This window comes from Oncorhynchus mykiss, chromosome 4 (assembly GCF_057628025.1).
Source record: "Oncorhynchus mykiss isolate SJ-2025 chromosome 4, ASM5762802v1, whole genome shotgun sequence".
NCBI lineage: Eukaryota > Metazoa > Chordata > Actinopteri > Salmoniformes > Salmonidae > Oncorhynchus > Oncorhynchus mykiss.
This window is the reverse complement of record NC_143025.1, coordinates 67718300-67742563: the sequence shown is the minus strand read 5'-3', so window position 1 is coordinate 67742563 and position 24264 is coordinate 67718300. Positions and strand designations below refer to the sequence as shown.

The 24264-nt window shown below is 41.9% G+C and overlaps 3 protein-coding genes across 6 annotated transcripts; 1 reads left to right on the top strand and 2 right to left on the bottom strand.

Moving 5' to 3' along the window:
• Window positions 1-3025: 3025 nt before the first annotated feature.
• ccdc25 (coiled-coil domain containing 25) lies at window positions 3026-8206 on the bottom strand. The gene is made up of 8 exons (XM_021600454.3): window positions 7987-8206; window positions 7550-7597; window positions 7399-7438; window positions 5537-5664; window positions 5315-5418; window positions 3994-4196; window positions 3841-3886; window positions 3026-3690 (listed from the first exon to the last, which is right to left on the bottom strand). The coding sequence occupies exons 1-8, from the start codon at window positions 8009-8011 to the stop codon at window positions 3661-3663; spliced, it is 624 nt and encodes a 207-aa protein (XP_021456129.1). The 5' UTR covers window positions 8012-8206; the 3' UTR covers window positions 3026-3660.
• Window positions 8181-12699, top strand: esco2 (establishment of sister chromatid cohesion N-acetyltransferase 2). The gene is made up of 11 exons (XM_021600451.3): window positions 8181-8337; window positions 8863-8925; window positions 9041-9929; window positions 10031-10118; window positions 10213-10252; window positions 10427-10577; window positions 10698-10829; window positions 11032-11121; window positions 11276-11419; window positions 11837-12021; window positions 12195-12699. Exons 2-11 carry the CDS (start codon window positions 8876-8878, stop codon window positions 12325-12327), a joined length of 1902 nt encoding a protein of 633 aa, XP_021456126.2. The 5' UTR covers window positions 8181-8337; window positions 8863-8875; the 3' UTR covers window positions 12328-12699.
• Window positions 12695-23752, bottom strand: pbk (PDZ binding kinase). 4 transcript variants are annotated; one of them, XM_021600452.3, is made up of 6 exons: window positions 23602-23752; window positions 23212-23402; window positions 22756-23065; window positions 21999-22128; window positions 13372-13542; window positions 12695-13261 (listed from the first exon to the last, which is right to left on the bottom strand). In XM_021600452.3, the coding sequence occupies exons 2-6, from the start codon at window positions 23388-23390 to the stop codon at window positions 13014-13016; spliced, it is 1038 nt and encodes a 345-aa protein (XP_021456127.1). In that variant the 5' UTR covers window positions 23391-23402; window positions 23602-23752; the 3' UTR covers window positions 12695-13013. The 4 variants fall into 4 exon arrangements, with proteins under 4 accessions (XP_021456127.1, XP_021456128.1, XP_090088902.1 ...); XM_021600453.3 differs by having other exon boundaries at window positions 12695-13246; window positions 23602-23717; XM_090232776.1 differs by lacking the exon at window positions 23602-23752 and having other exon boundaries at window positions 23212-23414.
• Window positions 23753-24264: the final 512 nt, after the last annotated feature.

Genomic DNA, 24264 nt, shown 5'->3' with positions numbered 1-24264 from the left:
ATGGGTGTAGCATAAGTTCTTGACTCTGCACTCATAGCTGTAAATCTATGTAGATCTCATTATAAAAAGAACTGGGACGTCTTCTCAGTCCTGGAACTGACTCATACAACAGGACTAATAAAACGAGACAAGAATTACAAATTCTGGCTGAACTCTTAATGACTCTCTTGCAAAGGAACAACTGAACTGCCACAGCGGTACCTCTCAAGAAGTACATCTCTTTAGAACAATACAATGCAGGCTACTTCTAATCAACACTGAAACACGACAGATTCAAAGGAAATCTCTAGCCACCTTAATAATTGGATGTAATAAATTGATCACTAGCCACTTTAAACAATGACACTTTATTTAATGTTTACATACCCTACATTACTCATCTCATATGAATATACTGTACTCTATACCATCTACTGCATCTTGCCTATGCCGTTCGGCCATCGCTCATCCATTATTTTTTATGTGAAATTGTTAGATTAATTGTTAGATATTACTGCATGGTCGGAACTAGAAGCACAAGCATTTCGCTACACTCGCATTAACATCTGCTAAACATGTGTATGTGACAAATAAAATTGGATTTGATTCCCGTGTAGGCCTGTTGTGATAAGAGCAATTTAAACACACATCCAACTGTTAGGTCAGCTATAACTTCAATATCATACCTTTCTCCAACAGTTCATGTCTTGAAAATATTTTAAATAAATGCCTCAACCATGAAATAACTTTCATTCAAAAATGGATTGAAGGTGTTACCAATATTCCAGTCAGATTTAAATTATACTTGCATGTGACAAATATGCATATTCACAGTTAGTTGATGAACACACAGGGTCCTGTAGTTACATACAGTTGAAGTCAGAAGTTTATACACCTTAGCCAAATACATTTAAACTCAGTTTTTCACAATTCCTGACATTTAATCAGAGTAAAAAAGTCCCTGTCTTAGGTCAGTTAGGATCACCACTTTATTTTAAGAATGTGAAAATGTCAGAATAATATTAGTGAGAATAATTCATTTAGGCTTTTATTTCTTTCATCACATTCCCAGTGGGTCAGAAGTTTACATACATTCAATTAGTATTTGGTAGCATTGCCTTTAAATTGTTAACTTGGGTAAAACATTTCAGGTAGCCTTCCACAAGCTTCTCACAATAAGTTGGGTGAATTTTGGCCCATTCCTCCTGACAGAGCTGGTGTAACTGAGTCAGGTTTGAAGGCTTCCTTGCTCGCACACGCTTTTTCAGTTCTGCCAACAAATGTTCTATAGGACTGATGTCAGGGCTTGTGATGGCCACTCCAATACCTTGACTTTGTTGTCCATAAGCCATTTTGCCAGAACTTTGGAAGTATGCTTGGGGTCATTGTCCATTTGGAAGATCCATTTGCGACCAAGTTTTAACTTCCCGACTGATGTCTTGAGATGTTGCTTCAATGTATCCACATCATTTTCCTTCTCATGGTGCCATCTATTCTGTGAAGTGCACTAGTCGCTCCTGCAGCAATGCACCCCCACAATATGATGCTGCCACCCCCGTGCTTCACGGTTGGGATGTTCTTCGGCTTGCAAGCCTCCCCCTTTTTCCTCCAAACAAAACGATGATCATTATGGCCAAACAATTATATTTTTGTTTCATCAGACCAGAGGACATTTCTCCAAAAAGTATGATCTTCGTCCCCATGTGCAGTTGCAAACCTTAGTCTGGCTTTTTATTGGCGGTTTTGGAGCAGTGGGTTCTTCCTTGCTGAGCGGCCTTTCTGGTTATGTCGATATAGGACTCGTTTTTACTCTGGATATAGATACTTTTGTACCTGTTTCCTCCAGCATCTTCACAAGGTCCTTTTCTGTTGTTCTGGGATTGATTTGCACTTTTCGCACCAAAGTATGTTCATCTCTAGGAGACAGAACGTGTCTCCTTCCTGAGCGGTATGATGGCTGCGTGGTCCCATGGTGTTTATACTTGCGTACTATTGTTTGTACAGATGAATGTGGTACCTTCAGGCGTTTGGAGATTGCTCCCATGGATGAACCAGACTTGTGGTCTACAATTATTTTTCTGAGGTCTTGGCTGATTTCTTTTGATTTTCCCATGATGTCAAGCAAAGAGGCACTGGGTTTGAAGGTAGGCCTTGAAATACATCCACAGATACCTCCAATTGACTCACATGATGTCAATTAGCCTATCAGAAGCTTCTAAAGCCATGACATAATTTTCTGGAATATTCCAAGCTGTTAAAGGCGGTCAATTTATTGTATGTAAACTTCTGACCCACTGGAATTGTGATACAGTGAATTATAAGTGAAATAATCTGTCTGTAAACAATTGTTGGAAAAATTAATTGTGTCATGCACAAAGTAGATGTCCTAACCGACTTGCCAAAACCATAGTTTGTTAACAAGAAATTTGTAGAGTGGTTGAAAAACGAGTTTTAATGACTCCAGCCTAAGTGTATGTAAACTTCCGACTTCAACTGTATGCCATCCTGTCACTGAGAATAACCCACTTGTATTCATGTAGTGGGAAGCAAATCACATGCAGAGTGAAACAAAGGCCTTTTCTTCTGCTTGTCAGTTGTTTGGAGTGAAAATGTTTATGCAGATGTGAAATGAAATGTAAGTCTTCTTGGAGAATTAATTTGGACGCGCTCCTCATACCTTAACCTGCTCCACGCGTTTCAGTCTGTGTGATGTGGACCAGAGGTCAGCCACAGCTGCTTTCCATTCATACATACACAGCATTGAGAAATGAAGAGATGTCGTGCTTTATACTGAAAATCCAGCATGTTAAATCCTAGCTCTGATCATGACCCAGGAAAGAGAAACCTGATCCGTTACCCTGACAAAAAGCACTTGGAATAGGTAGGGGAGAGACTGGTACCCATATGACTAATAAAGGACCAAGTAGCTCAAACCATTCAAATGTCTCACTCTTCATTAGCAAAGCTACTTCAACATGTTTTCGAAATAATGACCTGGGCAATTACTCTACCTTCTGGGCAGTTCAATTTAAAACAAAAACGGAACTTTGCATGGATAAACAAGGGGAATTTTATTAATAACGTCAGCGCTCTTTCGGCTATTACAAAGAAACATTCAAGATAAAAACGTATTTTGCATGGCCTCATGGGGACACATTTACTAGACTCCAGTCTCTGGACAGGACAAAGTCTGCACCATCGGCCAGGTAAATTATAATAGATGTAAAGTACATATTCATTTCACCCATAGCTAGACATACTGGTCAGGAGATCATATATTCATTCATATCATTAGGTCAACATGCACCAATACTGAATTAGATCATAGAGCGTGTAAGGAATAGCAGTCCCAAGACTAAATCCTTGACAGCACTTGTCTAAAGATATCTGGAATTGCCGTTACCCTCGTCAGTCAAGCAGAGGATGTAAAAGTACAAGATACCAATGATGTTTGAATTTTTCCTTTGAAATTCAAGAAGCGTAGGGAAAACAAGCAGTTCACTATGGTCCTGAAATTGTGCATAATTGGCACGAGTACTGTTCCAAAAATACAGTAGCAAGTTTATCGATCTATACACACAATGTCAAAGCACTGTCCGGTATAACAGTGTGTATAACAGTGCAATCCAACAATGTCAAATTTCAGGGGATGGTGTCTCTCCGATGTCCCAGATTCTCTTTTTACATGAAGTCATCCGAATCATTTCCATCCTGAAAAAGACTCCATTATCCATTTCTGACATACTGAATGGTCGTATTGCAACAACAGTCATATAAACGATTAACAGACCAGTCTATTTCTGAAAGAAACAGATAACTCAGATTATAACTCGGATGTTCGGATTTTGTTAATCAACTCACCTCATTTGTTGTCATATTGTCACTCGTCATCAGCGAAGAATAACTTCTGTTTAGGAACAATTACAGTGTAAGTTCATATCATTCACAGAAGTGACACGTGGTGTTTTGGGATGCCAGTCGAACATAGATGATGTAGCTAGGGAGATAACTTACTTGAGCTCCTCCAGCTCTCTTTTCTTTTTTATGTCATCTTTCTCTTTCTTTTTCAGATCTTGTATCTGGGCCTTCTTCTCGTTTCTCTCCTCCCTGTCTCGAGACTCTTTCTCTGCTGCTAAATCAGGGTATCGCTCGTCCTTTGTTTTCTCCACCCTGTTCACTATCTCATTGACCTTTTTCTCTACTGCCACGACCTTCACCTACAAAACAGTTGACAAAACAGGTCTAAATGATCGTTTTATAGAAATGACCAAAACCTCACAATACGGTGCAGTGTTGGATTTGGCTGCTCTGCTAAAACCATTGACAACTACATGCCGTTTTCAAAGGATTGTTAAATAAATGTTATAACCATTTGGTTTTAATGTCATCACCTCTTGAAGAGCATAGTCAGAACTACACATGTCCAATTATTCCACATTTAGCTTTATAATTAGACGTATACAGCATGTAACTGCATCCCTTTCATGATCAGTAAACATAAATTGACAATATATTTTTTAGATATGCGAGGGTAGTCTATCCATTTGGCATGTAGCTAGCTACAACATGTGTCATTTAGCTTGCTTCATCAGAGATTAGGCTTTTGGAAAGAGCTTGACATCGGCAAATCCTCGTCCTGGTAAAGTTCTGTCGGACTACTGTCATCAGCACTGAAAGTTAGCTTGTTAACTAGCCATATTGACGTGATCTGTTATTAGCTAGCAAGCCAATTTGACATGGTCCATCAATCGATGTAGCCAATCATGTCTGTCAGCAGCAATTGTGATTTAACCCTCTTTAAAACAATGTTGAAGAGAATAATTTGTATGTGTCCTGCCGCTTGACAGGCAGAGCACACAAATTAACCTAAACCACACATACTTGTCAGGTAATTAATCCAATTAATGGAGGACAACATTGAGAGACATCGTGAGTCTACCCTCAGGTATCTGAAATTACATGATCAATTGATGTTTACTGATCATGAAATCATGCAGTTACTTGCTGTATAACTCTGATGACAGAGCTAAATGTGGAATAATTGGACATTTGTAGGTCTGACAATGCTCTTCAAGAGGTGATGATATTAAAACCAAATAGTTCACATTTATTTAACAATCCCTTGAAAACGACACGCAGTTATCAATGGTGTTAGCAGAGCTGAGGGTCTCCTTGCAACCCAGCAGGCAAATCCAACGCTCTGCACCTTATTGTGACGTTTTATTGATAACAACCTATAGAAACAAAGAACATATGAACAATACAAGATGAGACACATATAAAAGTGACAGATCTGAAAGTAACACAGATTAATTTTGCCAGAAAGATCACTGACCTCCTTGTGTCGATGGAAACCTATTTGGCCTACATCCATGTCTCCTGTTTTCTTTAGGTTAGCCCATGGTGTGTAGACAACATTGATGTTGTTCATTTTACAACCTGTTAAATAGTAATTAAGAGTTAAAAGGCTATCACCAAGTTTCCTGGAAATACTTGTGATATTGTATTAACTACTCTGTTATTTGTATCAAACTCACCAGGAAACTCAATGTATTACCTTGGATGCTGTTGTTTTTCACAAGCTGTGCACAGTCAATCAAGACTTCCTTGGGAATATCCTCTATTGTCAGTCCCTTAGGCATTCGCAGGTACACATGGGCAGAGGAGAGTTTATCCACATGAAACCTGTGGACACAATTATGATAGAATTATTATAACAGCCTTAAGGCACACATACTAAAATAATCAATGCCATACAGTACCAGTCAAAAGTTTGGACACACCTACTCATTCAAGAGTTTCTTTATTTTTTAAACTTTTTTCTACATTGTAGAATAATAGTGAAGACATCAAAACTATGAAATAACACATATGGAATCATGTAGTAACCAAAAAAGTGTGAAACAAATCAAAAGAATTGTTCAATTTGAAATTCTTCAAAGTAGCCACCCTTTGCCTTGATGACAGCTTTGCACACTCTTGGCATTCTCTTAACCAGCTTCATGAGGTAGTCATCTGGAATGCATTTGACTTAACAAGTGTGCCTTGTTGAAAGTTAATATGTGGAATTTAATTCCTTCTTAATGCGTCTGAGCCAATCAGTTGTGTTGTGACAAGGTAGGGGAGGTATACAGAAGATAGCCCTATTTGGTAAAAGACCAAGTCCATATATGGCAAGAACTGCTCAAATAAGCAAAGAGAAACGACGGTACATCATTACTTTAAGACATGAAGGTTAGTCAATACGGAACATTTCAAGAACTTTGAAAGTTTCTTCAAGTGCAGTTGCATTAACCATCAAGTGCTATGATGAAACTGGCCCTCATGAGGACCGCCACAGGAAAGGCAGACCCAAAGTTACCTCTGCTGCAGAGGATACGTTCATTCGAGTTACCAGCCTCAGTCATTGCAGCCCAAATAAATGCTTCACAGAGTTCAAGTAACAGCACATCTCAACATCAACTGTTCAGAGGGGACTGTGTGAATCAGGCCTTCGTGGTCAAATTGCTGCCAAGAAACCACTACTAAAGGACACCAATAATAAGAAGAGACTTGCTTGAGCCAAGAAACGAGCAATGGACATTAGACCTGTGGAAACTTGTATTTTGGTCTGATGAGTCCAAATTTGAGATTTTTGGTTCCAACTGCCGTGTCTTTGTGAGAAGCAGATTAGGTGAATGGAAGATCTCCACATGGAGCATGGAGGAGGAGGTGGTGCTTTGCTGGTGAAACTGTCAATGATTTATTTAGAATTCAAGGCACACTTAACCAGCATGGCTACCACAGCATTCTGGAGCAGAATGGAAAATGACCCAACACACCTCCAGGCTGTGTAAGGGCTATTTGACCAAGTAGGAGAGTGTTGGAGTGCTGCATCAGATGACCCGGCCTCCACAATCACCCGACCTCAACCCAATTGAGATGGTTTGGGGTGAGTTGGACCACAGCGTGAAGGAAAGCAGCCAACAAGTGCTCAGCATGTGGGAACTCCTTCAAGACTTTTGGATGGAAAAGCATTCCAGGTGAAGCTGGTTGAGAGAATGCCAAGAGTGTCCAAAGCAGTCATCAAGGGAAAGGGTGGCTACTTTTTTGGTTACTACATGATTCCATGTGTGTTATTTCATAGTTTATGTCTTCACTATTCTTCTACAATGTAGAAAATAGTTTCAAATATATATATATATTTTAATAGAATGAGTAGATGGGTCCAAACGTTTCACTGGTACTGTACATACTACCACAGCCCTATTAGCTGATATAGGACTACTGTACCTTTGCTTAGCTCTAGGTGCCACCATGTGGATATTTTTCAACACTGCATAGAGTAATGTATCAGACAAATGTTCAGACTCAATGGTCAAATCCCAATAAGAGGCTCATGGTTTCAGTTATAAGCAGAGAGATATATGAGTTTCTCACCAAATGTCTTCAGGCCATCCATATTTGATGAGATCTTCATCTAATTGTGAGAAAGAAGCAGACAGTTAGCTGAGTAGGCATCTTTAATGCCGCTGACAACATGAATCATGGTTTGTTAGAAAACAACACTTTAAAATGACCAGCTACCTACTTTCATATTTGTCTTTCCCCATGTAGATAGTGTAGGGAGGTGTAACAACTGTACAATAAAAAAAAAATAAAAAAAGCAAATGTTAGTTTTAGTTAGCTATATCAACAAGGCTTTGGGGCTAATAAAACACGAATAATATGACAATTTGCCTAGCTACACATTCCTGTCCATTCTCAGAACAGGACAATAACTCTGCCATCATCCACTCCACATGATTATTATTCCTAATTAAATGCCTAGCTTCATCTGCTGACCTGAATATGTCAACAAACATCCATGACGAATGACAACTCATGATTATATTTGTCAAGAAAGCTTTCTAGCTAGAAATCAAACGTAGCTATCTAACAAAATGATTCAAGAATATTCTCTAGGCTAGCTAGTTCAGTGCTAACTATGGGCGGGATAGCCAGCTAAAGAAAAGCTCACTTACTCACCGGCACTTGTGAAGTAAAACACCATCTTGCATAAATCGAAGAAACTGTTTTAAACTTTAGAAACAAAATAGGAATGGAGTACTTTACACACTTTCCAAATAACTAAATGTCCCTCATAACGAGATGATAACTGTGCTGACAGTCAATTTCGCATGGAAAGTTGACCCGGAAGTTGGCGGCGGTCACAAACCAACTATTTCCGCTTAGGTCATGCTGCTCCACTTTTTTTTCAAAGTGGGACGCGCTCATATGGTCATTGGGCGCGCTGTTCAAAAACAGTCTGCACGGGAACCGCGGGGAAAACAAGCCACACTCCAGAACTTTGCTACGTATTGGATCACTTTGGATTTGGTATGCATTTTTGAAGAACAATTTATTTGGTCAAAGTTAGCTAACTCTTTAGATGGCATTTTACATTTTGTCTTGCCTGTCAGCTGTTTGTTTGCACCAAAACGTTGCTAGCTAAAATAGTTAGCTCGCTAACAAGCCAATAATAATTTCAACCACAATAATAACAACTTAGCTAAAGTTAGTTTTTATATTAGTAACTTTTTAGTGAAAAGTCGCCGTCAAGTTTTATCATACAAAGGACATTCCCTCAAACATTTCGTTAACTTTGTAACTATATGCCACACAGTGTAATATTTGTGTCAGATCCATCCCGCCAATAATTATTCACTCAGACACTGAACTAACGTTAGCCAGCTGGCAACGGCTGCGCTGTCTATACATAATACACCATTACGTTTGTATTGCAATTATCTATTATTATTGCTAGATATGCTAGCTGATTCTGCGTGGTTAATTTATCTATCTATTGATTATCCAATGCGGGACCTAGCTAGCTAACGTTAATACTTCTACTTATTATTCCAGTGAAGTTACAAACATGCCCAATACTACAAGGAAGAGGAAGCACTCTTCATTTGATTCTGACAGGTGAGTGACATGATGTCTATTAGTAAGTAATGTGTTAAATCAGTTATTAATCAATAATTCATGCATAAAACATTAAGTAGGGCCTAACATCCTTGTAATTCTCCAACATTTTTAGTAACTCAGCCAAAAGGCCTGTTACAGATGGAGAATCTCCCCTAAAAAGGAAGTCATCTCGGTTGCCCGAGTCTCCACTAAAGATGTCCGTAAAACACCAGGAGAAAGAGAACTGCCCTTCTCCCCAGAGATCCCCAGCTCCATCTCCCCTAAAGATTGCTCTGAAGAGAGGCTCTCCGTTCAAGGCTGCTGTGGTAACAGGGTCCTTCTATGGTAAACGCAAACCTTTGTACCTGACACCCCTGGAGAGGAAGATGCTGAATGAGACCAAATCACCTCCAAGGCTGACCAGTGTGGATCCTTATGGAATGCCGACGGCTGCTGTAAAGAAAAGGATGAAGATTAAAAGTACCAAGGCCAAAAAGGTGGCCACTGTACACGGAATGAAGACTAGCGTAACGGGAAACTCCAAATCAAGCCTAATCAATTCCTCAAAGCCTAAAGCACCCGCCAGCACAGAGCAAGTGGAGCTGAAAAAAGGCATCACCTTGAACTTTGGCGGTTTAAAGCCTAAGCCTAAAATCTTCATTGGGGCTGCCTTTTTCAGCACAGGAAAAAAAACTTCCTCCATGTACAAAAAGTCTGCCTCGAAATCTACCAAGCCAGCTTTGAGATTTGAGAAAATAAAGGCCATGGTTCCTGCCTTAGAGGGAAAGCAAGAAAAAGTACAAGCCCCCTTTCCACAGCGACATGCTGTTGTAGTGAAGATACTGCAGGAAGAGCCAGAGTCTCTGCCCGGTGTGCAGGATGTACCAAAGAGTCCAGAGTCACTCAAGGCCCAGTCACCCAGAGCTATAGCAGAGAAATACGGCATGAACAAGGAAGTCAGGATTGTGTTAAGCCGATCTCCGTCTCCCACACGTCCAGCATCCCCAGAAATAAACACTCAGGTGAGCTGTATATCACTTGACTAGTGTTTAGCATAGGTCTCACTGTCTGTAAGCATATTGTATCTGTATTACATTTAGGATATTGTTCTTTCTGTTTGTAGGAGGAATTGATCACAAATACAGGTTCTGATGCCGTGTTTGATCTCAGTGACATTAGCCCATTAAACGGCATCATCAGTCCAGTCAAAGGTTGGTTGTTTATCGTTGGTCAATTAGCATTCATGTTTTTACTTAATGTCTTAATTTTCATTCATGGTTTCTCTCCCCTTTATGGAATCCTCAGCCGATGCTGTGTATCCAATCTTTGGATCTGCATCAACGAGGTAGGCAAAAACACTTCCATTTAATCTTTTTTTTTATAGCTAGAATGGTTTACTGCCCTCCAGGGATGGTATTATTTTCGGTCTTGCACATGGACAAATAGTAGTAACTCCACACACTGTCAACATGTGTATCGATGTATATATGCATTATCACTTTCTATTTTCTGCCTTTAGGCCCCAGAGGAAGGCAGCTCTGGACTCTCCAGTGAACTGCAGCACCCCCTCGACCCTTAGTCACCCCCTTCCCTCTGCTGCCAAGGAGAGGAGTGCCAGGAAGAAGAGGGAGACTAACAAACAGGCTGAGGCTGATGATCAACTCATCATCGTAAGTAAATCCTCTGGAAAGATGATGGATGGAAACATTGATGATGACCGTTGACTGCCTCTCACACTGTCATCTGTGAGCTTTGCCAATGCTCTTTGTTCTGTTCTGTGTTTACCTCAGGATGCTGGCCAGAAGCAGTTTGGTGCCACTGTGTGTGGGTCCTGTGGCATGATCTACAGTGCAGACAGCCTGGAAGACAACTTCCAGCACACACAGTTCCACCAGAGTTTTCTGGACGGAATTAAGTTTGTGGTACGTATGACTATGCATTTCCTCCCTTTCATCGACGCGTACAAGTTGCCCTAAGCATGTTGCTTTTAGAGTGGCTCCTTAATTTTTCCCCCCACAAAAGCTTAGCCAAAACCGTTGCCGTGGTTTAGCGAATAAAGTGAAACTGACCACTCACTCTTGATTTCTGACGGTTACTTAATCAGTGTTTCCTTCTCGTCCCCAGGGCTGGAAGAAAGAGCGGGTGGTAGCCGAGTTCTGGGATGGAAAAATCATTCTGGTTCTACCTGATGATCCAAAATACGCTGTCAAAAAGGTTTATCAATCATATCAGTGCCTGGGTCTGAAACAGCACCCTATTCCCTTCATAGTGCACTACTTTAGGCCCATAGGGTGAGCTTATGCACTTGGTGTGAATGGAATCGTGAACGCACTTGCTCATGCTTAATGATTTCTTTATTTTTTATTAGGCAGAAGATGTGAGGCGACTTGCTGACAACGAGTTGGGCTTCCAGCAAGTGTCCCTCCGCTGCCCCAGCCAGGCTAAAACCTACCTGTATGTGAACAGTGACGGGATGGTGGTCGGATGCCTCATTGCCGAGCACATACGACAGGTAACTTCTCTCTCCTCCTGTGCTGCTAAACTTTTGCACTCTGCTCCGATGTGTAACGTGCCAAACAAATGGTGGGTTTTTCAGTAATGGATCAGGAGTCTTTTTACCACAATATGATGTAATGGCCTGTGATAATGTACTTTTTTTGTGTGTGTGGTGTGCACGTGAAATATTGTCTGCTTGATCAAGAAATTAACAAATATACGCTCAGTCAAATACGATTAATCAGACGTTAGCTTTTGCGGACAGTAAAGGGGTGGTCATTACCTGGCTCATTGCAGAGCTTGTAAGGGACCACGGGTCTCCTTCAGAGATAGAAAGGTAGCACACTGGAGGTGATAGCAATTCACTCGCTATCTTACAGGGGTATTTAGCGGAGTGACTAAGTGATTAGTCTATCTTGCCCTTTGTTTCCAGGGCTTCAGAGTGCTGGAGCAGCCAGTGCAGACCAAGGACATGACCAGGGAGGACTTCATGGAGCACCACAGAGCCTGGTGCTGCTCTACCACGCCAGAAAAGGCCATCTGTGGGGTCAGCCGCATCTGGGTGTTCAGCCTGGCCCGGAGGAAGGGCATTGCCACACGCATGCTCGACACAGTCAGGTTAGGAAATTATTACAGGTTAGGTAGTGCAAACTTACTTTTGATTTGTTAAACCGAGAAGTACAACAATTAAAATCAGCCAATACTGGTTTGAGGGCCAATTTCAGGGACGTATAGCTAAATGGAAGATGTATGTATGGCTTTTTTAAAATCTCTATGTATGTCATTTTCAGAAACTCCTTCGTGTATGGGGGCCACCTGACCAAGGAGGAAATAGCCTTCTCTGACCCCACCCCAGATGGCAAACTGTTTGCCACAAAGTACTGCGAGAAGCCTGCATTTATGGTCTACAATTTCATTGGTTAACTTAAAGCACAAGTTCAGACTTTTTTTTTTTTAATGCTTTGAGTTTGATCAATGTTTGCCCCTTTTTGAGGAGTTTAATTTAAATCAGAAAGTTGGTTTGTTGAACATGCAAGTTATGGCTGTTGCAGTCAAATTCCATTAGTGTTGAACTCAAGTATATTCTCTTCTAAAGCTTATATATAGTTTTAATAAAATTTCTCACACTTCAAAGCCCAACTTCTTGACAAAATACATCATGCTCCATCAACACTAAATGGGTTTTTTTTTCTCCCCAAAATACACCCATTTCACTAGTTTGTCTGTAATATGACAGTTGTGCCACTGCTATTCACAGAAATGTTGTGGGAGCTAAATAAAGAGTATGGCAGAGCATCTGAGCAATTTATTTAATCACATGATTGACATTCATGACACTTTACAGCATATAATGAATCTACACTACACATTCCATTTTAGATTATGCAGCACAAACCATGTATGCTCAAGTATTAGTCAACTCTAGTTTAAACAACTGGAGGAAAAACCTACTTCTTTGAATTCCTTCTCATAGCAGTATACTGAAATGTAAATAAAATGATTTACAAGTTTCACCTGAAAAAGGAGTACAGGCATAGAGAAGAGTACAGGACAGAATAATATTACAAAAGTCAAGGTTTCTGGACACCGGTCTAGCTTGATGGGACTGGTCAGTCTATGACAATGACCTCACTATTTTTGTTGTCCACCTGCATGTTGGACTCCAGAACCTGAACTATTTGGGTAGCTGAGGGGCGTTTCTGTGGATTCTCCTCCGTGCAGAGCCAGAACAGCTCCACCATTCTCTGGTAGGCTCCCCCGAGACTGTCAGAGTCCAGCACTGGCCTGGTGCCCAACTTCTCATAGTAGGCATCCTCATCAAAGCCGTCCTCCAATGAATCATCTGAGAATATAACGTCTATCCAATTATTTAAAACCATTCTTGTTTGGAACAGAAGTCTTACATAAATCCAAAACAAGTGAAATTGCCTTTTTAAATGAGCTCTAGACATATAGAACTCTCCTTACCCCCCTCCTCACTGTCCAAAATCTCCATGTGAGGCATGGCCAGAGTCATCATCTCCCAAAGGGTCAGTCCGTAGGCAAAGATGTCTGCCTTGTCAGTGATCACTCCTCCCTCCAGAGCTTCCTTGGGCGTCCACGGCTCAGTCCCAACATACTCTGCTTTGGGGTTACTCACTGAGAGAGGAGCAGAAACAGGAAGAGGTTTAAACATGTCATACAGTGATTAAAGCATTGGTTTTTAGGCTTACTGGGCATTGGTATATTTGACCAACAGTTTATTTGTGAGTATTGGTGGTTCTCAGAAAATCCAAAAGTAGAATTTAAAGATCAAAGTTGGGAACATATGTGAGAAACACTAAGAATAAAGATTTTTTTAAATGTATTATTTATTTAACCAGGTAGGCTAGTTGAGAACAAGTTCTCATTTACAACTGCAACCTGACCATGATCAAGCAAAGCAGTTTGACACACAGAGTTACACATGGAATAGACAAACATACAGTCAATAATACAGTAGAAAAAGTATATACAGTGTGTGCGAGGGAGGTAAGGCAATAAATAGGCCATGGTGGCGAAGCAATTACAATATAGCAATTAAAACACTGGAATGGAAGATGAATGTGCAAGTAGAGATACTGGGGTGCAAAGGAGCAAGATAAATAAATGCAGTATGGGGATGAGGTAGTTGGATGGGCTATGTACAGGTGCAGTGATCTGACAGCTGGTGCTTAAAGCTAGTGAGGGAGATATGAGTCTCCAGCTTCAGTGATTTTTGCAGTTCGTTCCAGTCATTGGCAGCAGAGAACTGTAAGGAAAGGCGGCCAAAGGAGGAATTGGCTTGGGGGTGACCAGTGAGATATACCTGCTGGAGCGCGTGCTACGGGTGGGTGCTGCTATGGTGACCAGTGAGCTGCGATAAGGCTGGGCTTTACCTAGCAAAGACTTGTAGATGACCTGAAGCCAGTGGGTTTGGCGACGAGTATGAAGCGAGGGCCAGCCAACGAGAGCGTACAGGTCGCAGTGGTGGGTAGTATATGGGGCTTTGGTGACAAAACAGATGGCACTGTGATAGATTGCATCCAATTTGTTGAGTAAAGTGTTGGAGGCTATTTTGTAAATGACATTGCCGAAGACGAGGATTGGTAGGATGGTCAGTTTTATGAGGGTATGTTTGGCAGCATGAGTGAAGGATGCTTTGTTGCGAAATAGGAAGCCAATTCTAGATTTAACTTTGGATTGGAGATGTTTGATGTGAGTCTGGAAGGAGAGTTTACAGTCTAACCAGACACCTAGGTATTTGTAGTTGTTCACATATTCTAAGTCAGAACCGTCCAGAGTAGTGATGCTGGACGTGCTGGCAGGGATCGGTTGAAGAGCATGCATTTAGTTTTACTTGCATTTAATTTAAAAGCAGTTGGAGGCCACAGAAGGAGAGTTGTATGGCATTGAAGCTCGTCTGGAGGTTAGTTAACAGTGTCCAAAGAAGGGCCAGAAGTATACAGAATGGTGTCGTCTGCGTAGAGGTAGATCAGAGAATCACCAGCAGCAAGAGCGACATTGATGTATACAGAGAAGAGAGTCGGCCCGAGAATTGAACCCTGTGGCACCCCCATAGACTGCCAGAGGTCCGGACAACAGGCCCTCCGATTTGACATACTGAACTATATCAGAGAAGTAGTTGGTGAACCAGGCGAGGTAATCATTTGAGAAACCAAGGCTGATAAGAATGTAGTGATCAACAGAGTCGAAAGCCTTGGCCAGGTCGATGAATACGGCTGCACAGTAATGTCTCTTATCGATTGCGGTTATGATATAGTTTAGGACCTTGAGCGTGGCTGAGGTGCACCCATGACCAGCTCAAACCAGATTGCATAGCGGAGAAGGTACGGTGGGATTCGAAATGGTCGGTAATCTGTTTGTTAACTTGGCTTTCGAAGACCTTAAAGTCAGGGTAGGATAGATATAGGTCTGTAGCAGTTTGGGTCTAGAGTGTCTCCCCCTTTGAAGAGGGGGATGACTGCGGCAGCATTCCAATCTTTGAGAATATCAGGAGATACAAAAAAGAGAGGTTGAACAGGCTAGTAATAGGGGTTGCAACTATTTCGGCAGATCATTTTAGAAAGAGAGTAGAGGTCGACCGATTAATTAGGGCCGATTTCAAGTTTTCATAACAAAGTCGGTATTTTTGGACACCGATTTGGCAGTTTTTTTTTTTACACCTTTATTTAATCATTATTTAACTAGGCAAGTCAGTTAAGAACACATTCTTATTTTCAATTACGGCCTAGGAACCGTGGGTTAACTGCCTCGTTCAGGGGCAGAACGACATATTTTCACCTTGTCAGCTCGGGGATACAATCTTGCAAACTTACAGTTAACTAGTCCAACGCTATAACCACCTGCCTCTAGCTGCACTCCACAAGGAGACTGCCTGTTACGTGAATGCAGTAAGCCAAGTTAAGTTGCTAGCTAGCATTAAACTTAACTTATAAAAAACTCAATCAATCATAATCACTAGTTAACTACACATGGTTAATGATATTACTAGTTTATCTAGCGTGTCCTGCGTTGCATATAATCTGACTGAGCATTCAAGTATCTGACTGAGCGGTGGTAGGCAGCAGCAGGCTCGTAAGCATTCATTCAAACAGCACTTTTGTGCGTTTTGCTAGCAGCTCTTCGTTGTGCGTCAAGCATTGCGCAGTTTATGACTTCAAGCCTATCAACTCCCGAGATGAGGCTGGTGTAACCGATGTTAAATGGCTAGTTAGTTAGCGGGGTGCGCGCTAATAGCGTTTCAAACGTCACTCGCTTGGAGACTTGGAGTGGTTGTTCCCCTTGCTCTGCATGGGTAACACTGCTACGAGGTTGGCTGTTGTCGTTGTGTTCCTGGTTCGAGCCCAGGGAGGAGCGAGCAGAGGGATGGAAGCTATACTGTTACACTGGCGATACTAAAGTGCCTATAAAAACATCCAATAGTCAAAGGTTAATGAAATACAAATGGTATAGAGGGAAATAGTCCTATAATTCCTATAATAACTACAACCTAAAACTTCTTACCTGGGAATATTGAAGACTCATGTTAAAAGGAACCACCAGCTTTCATATGTTCTCATGTTCTGAGCAAGGAACTTAAACGTTAGCTTTTTTACATGGCACATAATGCACTTTTACTTTCTTCTCCAACACTTTGTTTTTGCATTATTTAAACCAAATTGAACATGTTTCATTATTTATTTGAGGCTAAATTGATTTTATTGAGGTATTATATTAAGTTAAAATAAGTGTTAATTCAGTATTGTTGTAATTGTCATTATTACAAAAAAAATAAAAAATTGGCCGATTAATCAGTATCGGCTTTTTTGGTCCTCCAATAATCGGTATCGGTGTTAAAAAAAATCATAATCGGTCAACCTCTAAAAGAGAGGGTCCAGATTGTCTAGCCCGGCTGATTTGTAGGGGTCCAGATTTGGCAGCTCTTTCTGAACATCAGCTATCTGGATTTGGGTGAAGGAGAAATGGGGAGTCTTGGGCGAGTTGCTGTGGGGGGGTGCAGGGCTGTTGATCAGGGTAGGGGTAGCCAGGTGGAAAGCATGGCCAGCCGTAGAAAAATGCTTATTGAAATTCTCAATTATTTTGGATTTATCGGTGGTGACAGTGTTTCCTAGCCTCAAGCTGGGAGGAGGTGCTCTCCAGATGAGGAATTGATGTGCCTAAAAGCCCAATTATATAATACATTGAGGTATTGTAAACTTTTTTAGACCCTTTTTGTTCATACCCATGTTAATGTCTATAACTATAATTAATTACACACACACATTGCTCAAAATATTTACTAAAAGAAGCATTCAAGTTACCATGATAGGCTCTTAGGATAGGATTTTACTCTAAATACAAGTATCGATATGCAAACAAAGCTTTTCTGCAGTTGGTTTGAGGTTAACAAAACTCTTATTGCATTTCACTTGACAGTTCAAATGATTCACTATTGTGTCTTGACATATGTATAGGCCTACAGCCTATTTCTGAAATACAATAATATATAGACTTGTATTGTCCTGCCTTTTTCTTTGAGAGGTTCGACAACCTCATGGACAAGAGGAACACCGATGTGAGAATGCTGTTCATGGACTACAGCTCAGTGTTCAACACGATGGTGCCCACAAAGCTTATCACTAAGCTAAGGACCCTGGGACTAAACACCTCCCTCTGCAACTGGATCTTGGACTTCCTGACAGGCCGCACCCAGATGGTAAGGGTAGGCAACAACACATCTGCTACGCTGATCCTCAACACTGGGGCCCCTCAGGGGTGCGCGCTTAGTCCTCTCCAGTATTCCCTGTTCACCCACGACTGTGTGGCCAAGCATGACTACAACACCATTATTAATTTTGCTGAAGACAACGGTAGTAGGCCTGATCAAAGACAAATATGAGACTGCCTATAGGGAGGAGGTCAGAGACCTGGCATTGTGGTGCCAGGACAACAACCTCTCCCTCAACGTGAGCAAGACAAAGGAGTTGATTGTGGATTACAGGAAAATGAGGGCCGAACACGCCCCCGTTCCTTGGTGTCCACATCACCAACAAACGAACACCAAGACAGTCGTGAAGAGAGCACGACAACACCTTTTCTCCCACAGGAGACTGAAAAGATTTGGCATGGGTCCCCGGATTCTCAAAAAGTTCTACATCTGCACCATCGAGAGCATCCTGACCTGTTCCATCACCGCCTGTTATAGCAACTGCTCGGCATCCGACTAAGGCACTACAGAGGGTAGTGCGTACGGCCCAGTACATCACTGGGGCCAAGCTTCCTGCCATCCAGGACCTACAGCGGATTCAGAAAGTATTCCGAACCCTTTACTTTTTCCACATTTTGTTACATTATAGCCTCTGATTCAGTGCAGTTTGGTTAAATGCAGGAGACATTTCAGTTGAAGGCATTCAGTTGTACAACTGACTAGGTATCCCCCTTTCCTTATTCTAAAATAGATTACATTGTTTTTTTCCCCTCATCAATCTACACAAAATACCCCATAATGACAAAGCAAAAACAGGATTTTAGAAATATTTTCAAATATATATATATTTTTTTTAAACTATCACATTTACATATGTATTCAGACCCTTTACTCAGTACTTTGTTGAAGCACTTTTGGCAGCAATTATAGCCTCGAGTCTTCTTGGGTATGATGCTACAAGCTTGGCACACCAGTATTTGAAGAGTTTCTCCCATTCTTCTCTGCAGATCCTCTCAAACTCTGCCAGGTTGGATGGGGAGCATTGCTGCACAGCTATTTTCTGGTCTGTCCAGAGATGTTTGATCAGGTTCAAGTCCGGGCCCTGGCTGGGCCACTCAAGGACATTCAGAGACTTGTCTGGAGCAATGAACCGCCCTTGCTGTCTCTGCCTGGCCGGTTCCCCTCTTTCCACTGGGATTCTCTGCCTCTAACCCTATTACAGGGGCTGAGTCACTGGCTTTACTGGGGCTCTCTCATGCCGTCTCTGGAGGGGGTGCGTCACCTGAGTGGGTTGAGTCACTGATGTGGTCATCCTGTCTGGGTTGGCGCCCCCCCCCCTTGAGTTGTGCCGTGGCGGAGGTCTTTGTGGGCTATACTCAGCCTTGTCTCAGGATGGTAAGTTGGTGGTTGAAGATATCCCTCTAGTGGTGTGGGGGCTGTGCTTTGGCAAAGTGGGTGGGGTTATATCCTTCCTGTTTGGCCCTGTCCGGGGGTGTCCTCGGAGTGGGCCACAGTGTCTCCTGACCCCTCCTGTCTCAGCCTCCAGTATTTATGCTGCAGTAGTTTGTGTGTCAGGGGGCTAGGGTCAGTTTGTTATATCTGGAGTACTTCTCCTGTCCTATTCGGTGTCCTGTGTGAATCTAAGTGTGCGTTCTCTAATTCTCTCCTTCTCTCTTTCTCTCTCTCGGAGGACCTGAGCCCTAGGACCATGCCCCAGGACTACCTGACATGATGACTCCTTGCTGTCCCCAGTCCACCTGGCTGTGCTGCTGCTCCAGTTTCAACTATTCTGCCTTATTATTATTCGACCATGCTGGTCATTTATGAACATTTGAACATCTTGGCCATGTTCTGTTATAATCTCCACCCGGCACAGCCAGAAGAGGACTGGCCATCCCACATATGCTCTCTCTAATACTCTCTTTCTTTCTCTCTCTCGGAGGACCTGAGCCCTAGGACCATGCCCCAGGAATACCTGACATGATGACTCCTTGCTGTCCCCAGTCCACCTGACTGTGCTGCTGCTCCAGTTTCAACTATTCTGCCTTATTATTATTCGACCATGCTGGTCATTTATGAACATTTGAACATCTTGGCCATGTTCTGTTATAATCTCCACCCGGCACAGCCAGAAGAGGACTGGCCACCCCACATAGCCTGGTTCCTCTCTAGGTTTCTTCCTAGGTTTTGGCCTTTCTAGGGAGTTTTTCCTAGCCACCGTGCTTCTACACCTGCATTGCTTGCTGTTTGGGGTTTTAGGCTGGGTTTCTGTACAGCACTTTGAGATATCAGCTGATGTACGAAGGGCTATATAAATAAATTTGATTCGATTTGATTTGATTTGACTTGTCCCGAAGCCACTCCGGCGTTGTCTTTGCTGTGTGCTTAGGATCGTTGTCCTGTTGGAAGGTGAACCTTCGCCCCAGTCGGAGGTCCTGAGCGCTCTGGAGCAGGTTTCATCAAGGATCGCTCTGTACTTTGCTCCGTTCATCTTTCCCTTGATCCTGCAGCTGAAAAACATCACCACAGCATGCTGCCACCACCACGCTTCACGGTAGGGATGGTGCCAGGTTTCCTCCAGATGTGAGACTTGGCATTCAGGCCAAAGAGTTCAATTGTGGTTTCATCAGACCAGATAATTTTGTTTCTCATGGTCAGAGTCTTTAGGTGCCTTTTGGCAAACTCTAAGTGGGCTGTCATGTGCCTTTTACTGAGGAGTAGTTTCCGTCTGGCCACTCTACCATAAAGGCCTGATTGGTGGAGTGCTGCAGAGCTGGTTGTCCTTCTGGGAGGTTCTTCCGTCTCCACCGAGGAACTCTGGAGCTCTTTCAGAGTGACCATCGGGTTCTCTGTCACCTCCCTGACCAAGGCCCCCTCCTGATTGCTCAGTTTGGCTGGGCGGCTAGCTCTAGAAAGAGTCTTGGGGGTTCTAAACGACTTCCAGTTAAGAATGATGGAGGCCACTGTGTTCTTGGGGACCTTCAATGCTGTAGAAACGTTTTGGTACTCTTCCCCAGATCTGTGCCTTGACACAATCCTGTCTCGGAGCTCTAAGGACAATTCCTTCGACCTCATGGCTTGGTTTTTGCTCTGACATGCACTGTCAACTGTGGGACCTTGTATAGACAGGTGTGTGCCTTTCCAAATTATGTCCAATCATTTGAATTTACCACAGGTGGACTCCAATCAAGTTGTAGAAAGATCTCAAGGATGATCAATGGAAACAGGATGCACCTGAGCTCAATTTCGAGACTCATAGCAAAGGGTCTGAATACTTATGCAAGTAAGGCATTTCAGTTTATGTTTAATACATTTGCAAACATTTCTAAAAACCTGTTTTCTGGTTGTCATTATGGAGTATTGTATGTCGATTGATGAGGAAGAAAAGTAATTAATTTTAGACTAAGGCTGTAACGTAACAAAATGTGGAAAAAGTCAAGGAGTCTGAATACTCTCCGAATGCACTGTATATACCAGGTGGTGTCAGAGGAAGGCCCCCAAAAAATTCAGACTCCAGTCACCCAAGTCAGACTGTTCTCTCTGCTACCGCATGGCAAGCCTAGGTCCAAAAGGCTTGCTACCCCAAAGTCCTAAGACTGCTGAACAATTAATAAAATGGCCACCCGGACTATTTACATTGACACCCCCTCTCCTTTCTTTTAACACGGCTGCTACTCGTAGTTTATTATCTATGCATAGTCACTTTACCCCTACCTACTGCACATGTACTAATGACCTCGACTAACCGGTACCCCTGCACATTGACTCTGTACAGGTACCCCCGGTATATAGTCTCGTTATTTTATTGTTTTACTTTTGATTTATTTATTTAGGTTATTTTTACTTTAGGTTATTTTGTAAATATTTCCTTAACTATATTTCTTGAACTGCATTGTTGGTTAAGGGCTTGTAAGTAAACATTTCACGGTAAGGTCTACAGCTGTTGTATTCGGTGCATGTGACAAATACAATTTGATGAATAAAATAGATTGTTTACATAGCAAACCACCTGCACATTGTTTGTTACTCTATACCCTTCCCTACTATGAATAGAAACGCTGTGTTTCCCAGAAAGCATGAGCATGATGTAACCACTGGGCATGTGTTCCATTAGGCCCAGGACATGAGTGCGCGCAACACTGTGAAAATCATCAACAGCTATGTTGCAAGAACAACAGATGTTTGGCATTACACCCCAAGACCTAAACTAAAGAGGGTTAGGAATGCATTTTGTTCAGGTCCTACATCCGGCTAATTTCTCAGGTTCACACTTTCTAAACAGAGACAAAGACAGGTTGTCTAACAACAGCAACAGACCAAAATACCAAGTCCTGCCTATTTTACCAGTGTTTGAGTGTATGTATTGAGCTCAGATGGTGATATCTACCTTTCATATTCTCATCCAACTGCAAGGAGACTCCCACATCACAGATTTTGACAGTCTCAAAGTTTCCCTTGATGACAACATTGCAAGACTTCATGTCGCCATGTAGTAGCTTCTTCGCGTTGTGAAGGTACTGAAGGTGAAACAAATATACATTTCAAGCATTTCCTTAATATATTTTCTATACCAATTGTACACAGCCATATGCGTTTGATTCCCATTAAAATATGGAATAACATGAAGCATCTGGTAACTGACAGTGAATGAGAAAACAGGAAAATCATTTCCATTTAAGAGGGGTGTTTCATGGTGGTTTTTCAGTTAATTTGGTCATAGCTAGGCCATGAATCAAAGATTCCTATACTCAGTAATGGTGCTGTTTAAGAACTGCTGCATAAAGCAACACCCCTTCAGGGGATTACAGAACATTTGAAATCCTAAACCTGAAATTGTTGACGTAATGACACTAATGGAGGAGAAACTCAAATACCCTTCATCACCACGTATTATTCACGTTGATTGAGGGGAAATGTATAACAGTAATCTTGAATTACATTTGCTTACATGACCTCTCTGCCCCAAAGCATGAGAATAGAGCCAATCCATATCGATGAGCTGGATGATCACATCCAGTCGACACTTACAGTACTCCTGGTATTACAGCTTTATATTACAAGCAATATCTCCATTCCTCCCCCTGTAACCCATTCCAGATCAATACCAGGTGAAAACTAGATTCAAAAGATGAGCAGGATGTTACCTGTAGGCCACGTGCCACATGTAAGGCCACTTTATCAATGGTGGCAGCTGGAAAAGCCTTCAGGCCCTCCTCTCTCCTCCTCTCTATCAGGTCGTTCAGGGACTGCTCCCCACCATACTCCATGGCCAGGCACTTGGAGCCATCCTTGGCAGTGGTGAAGGCACGGAATCCAACAATGTTTGGGTGGTGCAGGCCTTTCAGGATCTTTGCCTCGTCACTGAGTCTTCTCTGGAATACACCCACCTGTTTTGAGGCACATTTGCTGTTGATCTTTTTGACAGCCCATGGAGACTGGTTAAATGTACCAAGTCTGCAAAAGAGCACATAGGAACATGACATACCAACTCCATAGGTAATATTGAGAAGCTAAATGACAGAATATACTGTAAAGAGATGTATAGGAAAGATATACCAATGATGTGTATTTAACATATGGAGATATCCCACAAAACAAACCTGTTCATGAGATAAACATTCACCCCAGTTCCACATCCCAGTTTCTTCATGAAAGGGGAGGCAGGGATGATTATAGGGGTTCTAGGACTGGGTGCGCCATCAGATAGAGGGCTTTTAATCTTGTCTGGTTTGCAGGGCGTCTTAAATGCATTCACATCACTGGCAATAGAAGAGTCCATTCTTTCACCGATCTGTGAACACATAAGACAGAGTCAAAGTACCTCAATGCTAGCAAAGCTGGCTAGCTAACTTCAATAACAATCATAATCTATCGCAAGGACCCAAAATTAGCGATCAATTTACTCAAGTGCGAATATTATAGTTTTACGTAACTAACGTTACAGCATAATGTGATAAAGGTTTATGAACAAATTCAGTGATTATTCTAACCAATGTTTCTGTCCTGTATTGTCTTGATCACAAAAGATGCAGTAGAATAGGCGCCCAACGTTTAAAAATCCAAAATGTTTTCGTAGGTCAAATACAGGCACCCTAGAAGGACAAACTGCAATCTGTCAAAATTATTGAAAAAAGCGTTTCTAAAATATGTAGCCTCCCAACTATCTGAAATACAGGTCAGGGGCATTAACACATTGTTTTGTGTATAATATAAAGTACTGATGTAGCTAATGGTGTTTCTGGTTTGATTAAAACTCTGTTTATGCTTGTAGTATATTTGTAAATATTTGTAATGTAAAATACATTGATTACACCACCAGAGAGCAGACTTAGGCGCTAAATAGAGAGGAAAGTTGTGTGTGGACTGTGGGCACATCTATACTGAGTGTACAAAACATTAAGAACACCTTCACTACGGAACATTTCAAGAACTTTGAAAGTTTCTTCAAGTGCAGTTGCAAAAACCATCAAGCACTATAATGAAACTTCCTTTTTCTTACATTTTTATCTTTGGGCCCGAATCCTGGATTCCAGTAGTTTACAGATATCCATAATTTCAGATATTCTGCAGATCCAGGAACAAATTCCATGTTTCATTTGTTATTTATCCATCCACATTTGAGCAGATGTCTGCTGCAGCCTGCATGTGTGTCT

What these genes read in the sequence shown, in the direction of transcription:
- ccdc25 (XM_021600454.3), bottom strand. Translation starts at nt 8,011, where the DNA reads ATGGTGTTTTACTTCACAAGTGCCG. An exon ending in GAAAAACAACAGCATCCAAG is followed by an intron (nt 5,419 to 5,536) that starts GTAATACATTGA and finishes ACTATTTAACAG; the next exon opens with GTTGTAAAATGAACAACATC. An exon ending in ACAATATGACAACAAATGAG is followed by an intron (nt 3,691 to 3,840) that starts GTGAGTTGATTA and finishes AGTCTTTTTCAG; the next exon opens with GATGGAAATGATTCGGATGA.
- esco2 (XM_021600451.3), top strand. Translation starts at nt 8,876, where the DNA reads ATGCCCAATACTACAAGGAAGAGGAAGCACTCTTCATTTGATTCTGAC. An exon ending in CCCCAGAAATAAACACTCAG is followed by an intron (nt 9,930 to 10,030) that starts GTGAGCTGTATA and finishes TTCTGTTTGTAG; the next exon opens with GAGGAATTGATCACAAATAC. An exon ending in TTGCCGAGCACATACGACAG is followed by an intron (nt 11,420 to 11,836) that starts GTAACTTCTCTC and finishes CTTTGTTTCCAG; the next exon opens with GGCTTCAGAGTGCTGGAGCA.
- pbk (XM_090232776.1), bottom strand. Translation starts at nt 23,414, where the DNA reads ATGTGTTCACAGATCGGTGAAAGAATGGACTCTTCTATTGCCAGTGAT. An exon ending in AATGTTTATCTCATGAACAG is followed by an intron (nt 23,066 to 23,211) that starts GTTTGTTTTGTG and finishes GCTCTTTTGCAG; the next exon opens with ACTTGGTACATTTAACCAGT. An exon ending in GTTGGATGAGAATATGAAAG is followed by an intron (nt 13,543 to 21,998) that starts GTAGATATCACC and finishes CTCCTCTCTCAG; the next exon opens with TGAGTAACCCCAAAGCAGAG.